General features: G+C 41.5%; 1 protein-coding gene across 1 annotated transcript in view; it reads left to right on the forward strand.

Moving 5' to 3' along the window:
• Positions 1 to 13,277, forward strand: part of LOC138297020 (homeobox protein unc-42-like) — a 107,149-nt gene that overhangs the window by 45,146 nt on the left and 48,726 nt on the right. The window contains exon 2 of the mRNA XM_069236538.1: positions 9,934 to 10,175. Coding sequence (XP_069092639.1) covers positions 9,934 to 10,175 — 242 coding nt within the window. The remainder of the gene's footprint in view (positions 1 to 9,933; positions 10,176 to 13,277) is intronic.

The raw sequence follows: 13,277 nt of genomic DNA on the forward strand, positions 1-13,277 counted from the left end.
ATTGTAAACATAAAATGTACCTTTCATTAGATTCTGATTGACATTTTGCATATTAGGTGATTCCGTAATTACCCATTTCCTGGAAAGTGTTCTCTGAAAATCGCCCATTTTGTTAATTTTATTTTGCAAGGAGTTCACCAAAAACAGACGTTGTGCATGGTCGGTGTATCGTGGTTCTTTGCTCTACTTTGAAGGCTTTCAACGCTGCTCGATTTTGTGAGATGTTCAAATTTTTCCTCCCGAGCAAAAATTTACTTAATGTTGCCTATTTTTCCCAACGTCAAAAACATGACATGCGGTCTGTATATTTTCGCCAACAAATGTGGCTGTTCCGTATTCTCTGAAGTGTTGACGGAACAGCCGTAGCGGAAGCTCAGTCAGTGCGAATCCAATCGCACGCTTTATTTTTGTAGCATTTATCCTGAAGTTCATTTCTGACTGGCCTGTTAACACTCCGGGCATTTCCCTGGCGGGCTGGGACCTCTGGCTTCTGTTTTTAAGACCCAGGGATGCTGCTGGCACCTCTGTTACTTTATTACAGTAGGCACAGTGGGGCGTAAGCAAAGAGAGGAAGAGGGACAAAGAGAGGATGGAGAGAGATCAGAGAGAGAAAGAGGGAGAACAGAAAGAGGACCGATTGAGAGAGAGGCAGTGCAGGCGATGGCAGAAAATACATGTTTATAGATAGGGTGCAACTAACTTAAGCCTCTACTGCCCCAGTGCGGTCTGCTCATTCAGCCCACATCATTTATATATGTATGTACATGACTTGTAAAGGTGGGGTAGAGGAGGCCACCACAGAAGATATTCTGAAATATGTTCATATGTCAGCGATATGACCCTAGTACCCACATTTAAAACAGAACTATAAGCAGAGTAACTAGAATGTTGTGGCTAAGGGGGGACACATTGTGCAGCAGGATTGACTAAATTATGCGGCAAGGAAAGGAAAATTATGTGGCATAGTGTGCCACATTGCATGATAGTATTACTTCATTATTGTATCCGTTTACACATACTAACACTGTCTGGAAACATATTTCGCCTTCGCAATACCACTTTAACGCCTTAATAAGCCAATAAGCAACTGAAAGATGACCCGTCAACATTTGCGAGAACTCAGAAACACGTGTTTTCAGTAACGTTTGACCAATTTGAGCAAAAAACCAACAGATTATGCAGCAAATGATGGATTATTTGATGAATACCTCAAATCCATAAATATGCAAAAAAGCCACGGCTGCCGAATCACACAATTCCGGTGACCTGACTGTAAGTTAGTGGTTGCGCCCTTTACATTTAGGGCATTTCAGTTTCCGTGAGAAGGAACAATCGGCCTTTCTTGTTGCACCAGTTGGTTGAATGCCGCTGCTGCGCCAGTCGTCGGTCACCAAGTTGAGCCCATCCATTACAACACTTGTAAGGGTGCAGAAGGGTGGATTCCAGCACTTGCACTGTGAACGTTAACCTTCTGATGCGTTTAACATCACAGAGACAGTGCACGCCGTGAAACAACGAGTGATACAACTGCCACCATCTGCACGAGGCGATAGATCACAGAAATTGAATCTCAGCAGCGCCATTTTCCACTGGCTTTGAGGAACGTTGTAGTGGTTTCTGGATGGTATTTCCACCAACCGACAGGTACAACTTTTTTCTAAGCTGCTCAATTTGTGCAAATTATTTTGTGGTTCTTCCCTGTTCGAACTGTACTGCCTCGTCCTATGCCTAGCTCAGGTGTCTCTTTCTGGTGCATAGAGCAGTGGTTCGGAACCTGTGGTCCAGGGAACCCTGGGGGTCCGCGAAGCCTCCCCAGGAGGTCCACAACTGCTTAGAACATTAAAAAATATTAACAGATTAAGTCCCCAGTTTGCAGTAATGACTCAGTGGTGGGGTCCTCGGATTCCAATAATGATTCAGTGGGGGTCCCTGCGTTCCAGTAATGATAAAGTGGGTATCCACAGAAGTCAAAAGGGTGGGGACCATTGGCATAGAAGAACCACCATGGGGAAGTGCGGATGTGTGAGAGGAAGGCGTGCAGCAACAACAGAGGCTTCATGCTGATCTGTAATTGCAACCTGTTATCCTAAATTATGATACCACTCTCGTCACCTGATGTGCTAAAGTACAGGTATGACAAGTACATCCACATGATATCAGTACTATCTTACCTGACAGTGCCACGGATGCAGTTTGCACTAGACACATCCTATGAGGTCAGTTGTTCTTTGATGCTGTGAGCACAAAATTGGTGACATGTCTGTTTGTTAGGCAAAGTAATGGGAAAGAAAAAAATACCTGTACGAGTTAGGTGGCATAGCACAATATTTCCCATCAGACAACTCTGACATGCAGGCAAATGGATCTGAACACCTGGATGCAGCAGACAGGCTTGTTTTGTTCAACACATCTCAGCTCCCCCCCACCCCATGTGATTTGTTGTCAATTGACCTTGTATTCAATGAGGATACTTGGTGCTAATGAGGCCACGAGGCAGCAGACAAACCTGACTGACATAGGAGAGAAGTACACATTTTGGGCCCGATGTATACTTTTTTTGCGCCGCACCTTCTTTTTTTGACGCAAAAGCGGTGCAAACTTACAGAATTCAATTATATTTTGTACATTTGCGCCGCTTTTGCGTCATAAAATGACACAAATGCGGCACTAAAAAAGAATAAATCAGGCCCTTTGTTGTTGTAGTACAAGTAACCACCTACGGAGCCAGTCATGCAGTGCATTGTGATCTACTTTGTACTCTGAACCCTCTCCCGATGAGGACCTTCTGTGACGCCAAGACTGTAGAGAATTTGGTCACCCGCATAGAGGTTTACATTTCACAAAACTCATTGTTCTATAGATGCTCCTTGTAATTAATTCAGTTATTAGTTGGCGTCTTTTTGATGTCTACCACTGCTTCGGTGGGGATCACGTTTCCCAGCTGTATTTTGTTCGTTTCTTTCACTTGCACCTGTGATCACTCACCTCACACAGCACCGCACAATTGTTTTGTAGACCTTATGTATTTGTCTGACAATTATATATATTTTGTCTCTTAACCATACTGATCTAAATATAAGGAATGCGAAACATTGGGTCTCCGCAAAATGGTGTTTACATGCGTCCGAGGAAAAATATTTGTAATTATATAGGAAGTATCACTACCATGAAGTGGGTAATTATATGGTGTTAAGGAAAGGCTGTTCCATGGGGCGTGAGTCAAAGGCATGATCTGGTTCTCTGCTAGAGATTACATCTGCCACCCATATCCTAGTGCACTTGGCTTTGACACGCGGCTGCTCATTTGTCATATATTTTCCAGACGCCCCAGTGGTGTATACTACCACCCCAAGGAGATGTTTTGTGTTCCTTACAGGTTGTTATTGGCGCGTGGTGTGTGTGAATGTGATCTTATGTGCCTAGGCACCTATTTCACTTCTTGGAATGATTTATGTGGCTTCTGTGTACATTTCATATAATTCTGCCTACACGCATCACGCTGAGAAATACAACTGTAATATTACTCATGGTAATATTTTACTGACGGGGTCGGACTGTGGCAGAAAATAGACCCAGGCACCAAAATATAAGTGGCACCAGTTACAAAGTGGATAGTAAAAAAACTCTCCCACATTTCTAAATTGAGCTACTTTGAACATTTGTCTGTGTGGTCTCCGAGGGGTGAAAATCTGAAGGCATTTGTTTTTGCTGCAGACTATGAGTTTACTAATGTTATGGAAATGCAGCAGTACAATTCATTGTGTTCCTTTGCTATCAAAAAGATAAAAAAATGACCCATCTCTGCTCTTCTACCCACTAGGCGCTATTGAGCCATCAATGCTACCTTCCTCTGTCATCGTCCTGCTTTTTCAATTCCACTGTCCCACTCAGCGCTTTGGGCGACCACAACATCTTGTACCGAAGTAACAAATTTGATCTGGATTTTAAAAAAAGCAAGTGATTTACAGGTTATATACATTATATTGAGGTAGGCACATAAACTCTCTAAAATGTTTTGTGGTTAATTAAACTTGCCAGCAGAAGATTGTAAGCAGATCTCTTTAGGAAGTGCATTAGCAACCTTAGCAACACAATGGAAGCAGTATCCCAAGAGTTTGAATTCTATATTCCAGGGCACACAAATGTAGTTCAAAAATGTTCATCTAAGTGGAAGAGTAAATTCAAAGCCCAAAGACACGTAGTTGAAGTTGATAGAAGTTTATTCTTGTCGAGAGATGATGAATCCAATATACAGCCTATACATCTGACACGTGTTTCTTCACATTGACTTTATCAAGGCCAAAATTTGTTTTTAATGATGGTGTCCAGTGTTCATGGGCGATAAGCGAATCCACAATGATACGACTACCCGACGCGACACAGCACAAGACACTGACCAACAGGCTCATCATGGCCTTTTCTTTCAGAGACATTTCTAGAATGGGCGCCGAGAAACCGCTCTGACTTTTGGAATAAGAAAAGTCTCAAAACTGTACAGACACTTGTCTACATTAGAATTGTAGGGAAGCTTATCGCCTATGAACACTGGACACCATCATTAAAAACTAATTTTGGCCTTGATAAAGTCAATGTGATGAAACATGTGTCAGATGTATATTGGATTCATCATCTCTCGACAAGAATAAACTTCTATCAACTTCAACTACGTGTCTTTGGACTTTGAATTTACTTTTCCAATTGGATGAACATTTTTGAACTACATTTGTGTGCCCTGGTATATAGTATTCAAATTCTATTTCTGATTGGCCTTCTAGTCAGTAATTTTGACACCCATGGTGGTTGAGTGTCACACCAGGTTGGCACCCACGCTGTACGTCTCTACAAAGACCTAGGAGCTTCCCCATAATTAATCATAGAGACACGTTGGATTGGATGTGCGAACTTTATGGCATTAACCACCATTTATTTTGTATTGTATTATCCCAAGAGTTGTTTGGCGCATACAGATCATTGGATGCTTCAACCCCATGTGGTACACCTGCCAGACAGATATAACTGGTAGGACACCTCAACGGTCAATGCTCCTCTTGTAGTTAATTGAGGGCAACTGGGAGGTGACAGATTCAATAAGCACCTCTAAACTGGACGATTGTAGTAACAAGTGGTAAACAGAAATACAAGTAAAGGTATACATATGGGTGTGTCTATATTTGCATCACCTTTTATTAAAAAAAGAGTGCTGTAAAAGGGCTTGTCATCATTTAGGTGATCAGAGTTTACATTCTGGATTTCACTAGCAGCAACAGTGGTAACTGTACCCCTGGCAAATCTAACAATGTTCTAGACATAGTTGACATTTTTAGAGAACTGCCATACGGCCCTGTAGTTTTGACAAGGGTGTGTTTCCTATCTCTTGAAAAGGTGGCTGTCCTTGGTGGCACCATTTTCGACAATAGAAAACAGAGGGCGAGCACATGGGTGAAAGGCACAGGTCATGCCTCCTTCCTTTCGTATTCTCCTAGAACTAGACCAGAAAAACGCTCTCACCTAAGTTAATTAAAAATAAATTTCAAATCAGCAAGAGGAGTGTGAATTACCAGCAGTATTTATTACGGTAGTAATTTTGTTCAATATTGCTATGCAGTACCTACATATTGAACAGATGCTGGTCACTTAGGACATATATGAAGAAATCGATGCTTTCTGTATGTAATCGCCCTTGAGAAATGACAGGCAGATGATGTGGTCTGTGGAGGGCAGCAAAGAAAACAGCCTGAAGCAAAGACTGGATGGCATAGCCTTGGAGTGATTTGATCCTCAGAAAATATTGTGTGGACTGTATGGGGTAAATGGAGCATGAGCGGTTGCGTGTGACTGCCCTCCTTCCTATGAATTTCATCATCTTAGGGTGGGTTGCATGTTCTGTGGCCCCTGAAAAGATAATAAGCAGCCTTGGTTAAGAACATGGTCTAGAGTTATCTGGAACTGGGCTATGCCTTCCAATTTCTGACTTTGGCTAGCTAAAGGGACGTTTGGGAAAGACACACTACGGCGTACGGCCCTACTCTTGCTACTCAAAAAGAAATAATGTGTATTGAGGCATTTTACCTTTTCTCTCAGTTTCCCTCACTGGTCTGTTTGCAAGTCACTTTCCCAATATAAATGCAAGTACAGCAGAGAACAGAGGGTGGAGAGACAAGGGAAAATAGAGGTAGAAGAAGAAACAGGAAGATAGAGAGAGAACACGGGGTAGAGGGAAAAGGAGACATAGTTGATGGAGATGAAATGAAGAGGAGTGAAGCAAGGCATTAGAGGTTTAAAAGGTCTAATGTGACATTCAGCCTTTGGTTTTTGTAGATGAAGTCCTTATTTTCACAGGGATCCAGGACACTCTTGCTTGCCTCAGTTAATTTCATTACTAGTGAAGTGTGCCCTTAGGATGTAGGGTATTGAATTCTGTCCATTACTGAATATCTTGTTAGATGGTCCTCCCAATACATGCAGTCAAAACATAATTGGAAATGGGCTCTCTTAGCTTCTCCCAGCATTCCAATGTCCCAACTCATAATGTTTGTCTTGACACATTTGCCATGATTACCGAACTGATCCTTATCGGCTCCCAGCAGTTCTCCTGGCCAGAACATAGTTTAATTAGCCACTCAAATAAAACCCAACACTGTTTCCACAGAAAATTAAAGTCTAACTTTCTGATTTCAGAGGACTTCGGGGGTCACCGCAAAACATCTAAAAAATGTTCTTGTGCATTAGATACTCTTGCTTGGTTATCCACCAACAAGCCTAATATAACAAAGATCAATTTATGATTCACAGATAACCTTCAACAATTGAAATGTCAAGACAGAGCAGTGAAAAGTCATTTGCCTGTATTGTACTTGACACTTTAATCATCTATCAACTTTTTTCACATATGTACTTAAATTGACTTCCTAGTGAAGTTCAATTGGGGTTCAGTCCCTTCATTTAGCCGGCATTAGTGTTATAGTGCATATGCTAACTCCTTCATATGTATTCTGTTTTTTTGTAAAGTACTGCAAAAAAACCTTGTGGTAGCCCTAGAGTGCCATGAATCAGATATGCAGAAGACTAAAAGTGATGTACGTTTTGAATAATAAATTAACATTATTCAGATTGGTATTCTTAATTGAAGGAATCCATCAACCATGTAAGCTGATAGAATAGTTTTAAAGCAACAGTCAAGAGTCTGCACAATAAAAAGGTGGGAAAATGTTTTAGGCATCTGACTAACAGGCCTTTGGGAAGAAGACTACAGTAGAGGCATGAACCTGGAGATGCTGGCAGATGTTCACTTGAATTAATCTGAATTTGAGAAAGTCAGACTTCATGTGGTAGAGGTAGAGAGATAGAAAACTCCACAGAGATGAGCCTTTCACATGGAAAGTAATTCCCCTACACTCTTGTAACAAGTCAGCCAGCCAGACATTATGCTAAATTTGGAAGACATGAGACATCAGGTGGATAGGTAAAGGGCAAACAGCTTTGACAACTAATTCAGATCTCAGCCATGTAAGACTTTGTGGACACATCATATAGATTTGAAACTTTCTCTCTCCTTTAAAGGGAGCCAATAAACGGCCTTCAGCACAGGTATGATGTGGTCATGTAGTTTCATGCACACATCATACACAATGGTTTTAGACTCTTTGGTGTATGGATATTGAATTGTCAGTAACTCCAGTGTTGAGGCGGTTGCACTAATGAAGGTAAGAAAATGGTTGTTAACGACCTAGGGACGTTTCTCTTCCACTAACCAGTATTTTTTTTCAAAACGTCTAGACGTTTTGTTTAGGAAAAAAGAAAATGAAAACAATATCTTGTTGGTCTGACTGGCTCAGTAACTCGTTCACTACTGTGTCAAATGCCTCCATCCAATACTGCATGACAGATCCTGCAAAGCATAATAGTAGCTGTCCCATCATTTTGTTTTAAACACATTTTATTTCAGTTATTGGATATGCATATATTGCATATATCACCAATGGTTCACTTACATAATACATGCATAGGTTGCTATATTCTTTCCTTTAACTGCACTGTGACATTTATACATGCAGTTGCCAGAGTTTTCATTGTATGCTGTGATATAGTTGTATGTCCAAATAATCAAAATGCTGCACAACATAGGCATCCAAGGAGCTGTTCTCAGATGGCTCGCCTTTTTGTTCGCTAGGAGAATCCAAAAAGTCCACCTTCCCCTCCACAAGGCCCTACACAACTGCAGACCCTCCTACTTTAACCACCACCTGAACTTCCATCAGCCCGCCAGACACCTCCGCTCTGCTTTCTCTAACCCTCACCCTCCGCATCCAATGTAGCAGATGCAGAGGTTGCTCTTTCTCCTACCAGCAGTGAAGACATGGAACAAGCTACCCTTTCATCCCCGGACCTCTGCATCTCTTCCAGAGTTCCAAAGTCCCAGAAGACCTGGCTATTCAGCCAATCAACTGGACCATGCCAGTGCCTGAATACACCCACAGGTGACATGAAGTGCTCTGTAAAGCTACTGATTAATTGATTGGTTCATTTTTATCATTACTCAGAACACTTCCCCAACCTCCCTCCCTCTGATATCAAGAATTGCCCAATATCTCATCAAGCAGCTCTCCCATTGTGCCTCTGGAGAGTTCATGATGCACAAAAAGTGATAACAGTACACTTGCTCACGTCTTGCTCCTCCGTATCCAGCCAATCAACTGCTGCTATAGCCTCATGTGGTATTTCCAATGGGAGTTCCCTGGCACATTCAGCACCCATGTGAATAGGGGCAGGATAGATTTGAAGAGTAGAGAACTTGGGGAAGATATGCATGCAGCATTCATGATGGATTTTTGGCAGATGATTTATTTTTAAATTAGAATTGCACCACCTGCCAAGGCACACCAGATATGACTTGATGCAGTTCCTTGCGTTCCATGTCAGACACCAACACCACAGTCCTGTATGTGCCCAGTGGAATATAACATGACTACTACAGTGCTGCCGGCTACTTCCTCCTATTCATCATATAAAAATATTCACAACACTGGCCCAGACATGGACACTAAACCGGCCCACCAACCCACAAAACTGGACCACACACTGATCTGTCAGACCAGCCCATCTTGCACTGCCAGACTGCCCTCTGTCAGTCCGATGATGGGAGAGGGTCTCACAAAGCGTGAAGCAGAGAACTGCTTGCTGACCAGGCCCCTGTTCTCCACCTTGCCATATCGCAGAAAAGTGAAAACAATATTTAAAAAACAATACTAAAAGACTCCTCTGTTCTTCTTGGCATATGGATAAGACAATACTTTTCAAGTTATTCCTCCTCAGTCCGTAGCATTCAGGACCCTGGTTTTTAAGACTGTCTCATCTTTTGGGACACATTTTATGATGAGCATCCGCGCTACGCACCACCCTTACCCACATTCATCACCAGGTTCTGCAAAGCACTGCCCTAACAACCCCATTCTTTTATGTATCCACACCACAAAGCGCTCTAAGACTAGTGGATGGTGGTTAGAAGCATTTTACCATTACCCTAAATACAAAAAAATACTTTTCTTCACAGATTAGCCATAAAATGTTTTTAGGTTAAGACAATGATCGGGTTCCTGCGCACAGCAATGCAACTGTTCCAAGTGAAAACATTATTTCAGGTATCTTGAGACAATGGAAATTCCTTTTTTAGTAATTTTTGGAGTAGAGGAATATCCATATTTCTTGTATTTTAGCTCAAAGCTATTTACATCTTAAAACACAGGAATCCTGTTTCCATAAACATTGACAACAGTAACTGGTTCAGGTTTCTCCCATGATTTTCTTGCAGCAAACTGCGCATGCTCATACTGAATTGTTAGGGAAAAATCCAACAAAAACTATTTCGCCAAAGTCTTAACGTTTATAATGTTTATTACGTCTCTAGATAACAGAACACAATCTTTCTCCTTTTAGGCGTTGAGAATGTGTATAAGAAGTTTGAAGACACTTCTGGCCTAGGAGACAACTCTTTAATTTCAAGCAGTGGTCATGTTTCACCTCATTATGCAACACCTACACGCAGACGCCATCGAACTACCTTCAGCCAAGAACAACTGGAGCACCTAGAAGCAGCATTTGGGAAGAACCACTATCCTGACATCTACTGCCGAGAAGACCTTGCCAGGATTACCAAACTGAACGAAGCCCGGATACAGGTATCTCAGCATACTTTCTGGAAATTATAGCTACAAAATGTTACATTTTCCATGTGTCATTATCATGGGAATAAACACTTTGTGACTCCTGGCCTGATAGCAGCCAAAATAAAAATGTGTCCATGGAGGAACCCCTATAAAACATTTTCATATCCCATGGAACCCCTTTAGTAGGAAAATGCTTACAGACAAAATAAGGTTGATAAAAAGGGGCAAAATGTATAAATACTGATATTGTTTGTCATAAATACCTGTGGGTAAATAACTGTCATTTAGAGGCTTGTTTTTACTATCGGTCACTTCTTTTCCTGTAGACTAGTAAGTGGGTCCCATAATTTTGATTAAATGCTACTGTCCCGCCTGTCATTTACTTTACCATATTTCAGTCTTCTACAGCCGCATAAAAATACTGTTAGGTGGGTTAGATTTTAGACAAACAAAAATCACGATTTTATTAAAAATGCAAGTTACAAAACTATGTAGACTACAAATTTACAAAATATCAACCGACATGAACTAACCAACACTCATGAATCCATAGCAGACATTAGCTCAGTCTGAGTTGCACTACTATGGAGATCCATGGAACCGGTGACTACTTAGGACTGACTTGCTTGCCTGATCGTCAGTCTTAAGTAAACAAAATATCCTTCTCAAGCAATCTGGCATTTGGAGATCGAAAACAAGAGAAGAGTCTCAGAGAATTTTAGGAAGTACTCTGCAGATGATCGGGATTCTTGGAGGTTGACCCTCAGATACAAACACCGCTTCCAGACAATACTGATGGTTTTCCTCTTGGTAGCAGAGAGCTTACCGTTCCGCCATAGCTGATCTAAATATAACCGTATGCAAAATAACAATCAATCTAACAGGTGGTTGGTATTGCACGACGTTTACTCCAGAATTGTCAATTGCTCAACATTTCCTTCAATATTTAATTGGATGCTTGGAATAGTTCTTGTTTTAACATTTTTTCATGTGTGTTATTTTCCTGATTTTTTTGACGAACCCCTGTTAACGATTTGCTCAACCCTAAGATTCAGCGAAACCCTGATTGGGAAGCGCTGTAATAAATACTAATCTGTATTTAGAGTCTGAAAATATCCTTTCCAATATATTCACTTATTTCTTGCAATCTTTGAAGTTGAGCTCGATAATGAAGCGCCAAATATGAGAAAGCAGGAACATAAGGTAAATGATTACACCTCAACTACAGCCAGGGTCCCAACTGCCGTTACACTCTTACGGCCTGATTAAGATAAGTGGGGCTGCACACAGTGCAGCGATACTTTTCTTGTGCCCCTTAGAGCCCCCCTAATGCCACCATATGTGCACTGCATCTAAGAAAGGACGCACCATGGCAGTAGTTAGGGGAACTACCATCAATATTTTTTATGCTAGTTTTGAGCTTTGCAGGACTAGCATCAAAAATGTTGATGCTAATCCTGAAAAGTCCATTGAGGCCCATTATAAATACTGGTGTGCCTCCTTTTAACACCTGCTCTAAACAGACGTTCAAAGTGCTAAAAAAATGACGCAAAAAAACTCTTAGATTTCTTTGCTCCACGTTTTTAGCCCCCCTAACGGGGGAACACCCCCTTTGCATACATTATACCTGTCGCAGGCATAATGTAGCACAAATGGTTACAAAGTGGTGCAATGCATACATGCGCCAATTTGTAAATATAGCACAGCGTTTTTGGCCATCTCAAGCCACATTAGCGTAAAAAAAATTAGGCTAATGTGTCGTTGGGATGGTGCTAAGGGGTCTTAAATCAGCCCCTTAGCTCTCTCTGAGGCTGCTTTGGAATTCTGAGAGTCTAAGAAGCCCAGGGACGTAGACTAATCCCCTGTGACTATAAACAGGATGTCACACATCTCCCTCTTTATACGAAGACATAGGCACCAGCATAAAAAATATAAAGCATTGAGCCCAATATGATAATGGCAGTTAGAACCATAAGAACAATAGGGTTTACATTAGAACTTGCAATGTGAAGACAACAATAACTTGGATAAAAAAAACAAAAATTGTGACACAATGAAAGTTAGGGAAACACTTGCCTGCATTAATAACTGGGAGCTGTGAAAACAGGTAAGAGAAAGAAATATGAAGAAAGGTAACTTTCAATGGAAGACTTGAGTAACAAAGTCAACATTCCTATGAGTAAAGTACAGAACTCACTTGATCTTGTAATCTTTGAAATAAAACGGAGGCCGTGTCACCCGCCCACTTGTCCTGATAAATTTCTTGGCTTTGTTGATTTGTGGCTTAACATATTTCCTTCTCATGGAGTCATTTTCCAACTGATGCTTGTCTCTGATTCTCATGTCTATCTTATTCTGGCCATCAACCCCAAGTATTCCTAGACTATTAAGTGATTAAGTGACACTTATGGTTAATAGTGTCAGAGGCCTAACCTCAATTGTTCCCCTAAGGAAAAGACTTATTTTCTTTTTAGTGACCCTCACCCACTATAGTAGTGGCATGCTTAATCATCTGGTCCACCCCAGCCTCTAAAAGCCAGGGTGGTCTCTACTGACACTGTAGGAACTCTTCAAAAGATCCTATGACAGGGGGGCTAATGATTACAAATATCTTACTGTTCACTAAGGTTTTCCTTTATTAATGGTGACAGTAGGTATAGTTAAAACAAAATGTAATGGGGTGTACTCTAAGATATTATGGTCCTATGACCCTCACTTCAATGTGTCAACATGTTTTAGCCCCTATGATGGCCTATATGGTCCTGTGCACCGGCCCTGCGGTGAACTCCTAATAGGGCCGGCGGTGTTCCGGCAGCACAAGCGGCCTGATGGCAGTACGAGTTTGGCGGGCAGTGGAGGCCGTCCGCCAAAGTCGTAATGAGGGCCAAAGTGTTGGGAAGACCTTCACACATGAAAACATCTATCAGAAATTTGATCACTGTACTAGGACAAATATCTGAAATCATTTTCATTTCTGGTCACCTTGAGAAAAGATCTGCTAATACCAATATATATATAGAGAATACATTTCTTCCGACAATGGCCTAATTATGTCCATGGCCACATTTATCCAGGGACCCTAAGGCAGTGGACGACACAGCATGGGAGGAGCGT

Source organism: Pleurodeles waltl, chromosome 5 (genome assembly GCF_031143425.1).
Source record: "Pleurodeles waltl isolate 20211129_DDA chromosome 5, aPleWal1.hap1.20221129, whole genome shotgun sequence".
NCBI classification, from domain to species: Eukaryota; Metazoa; Chordata; class Amphibia; order Caudata; family Salamandridae; genus Pleurodeles; species Pleurodeles waltl.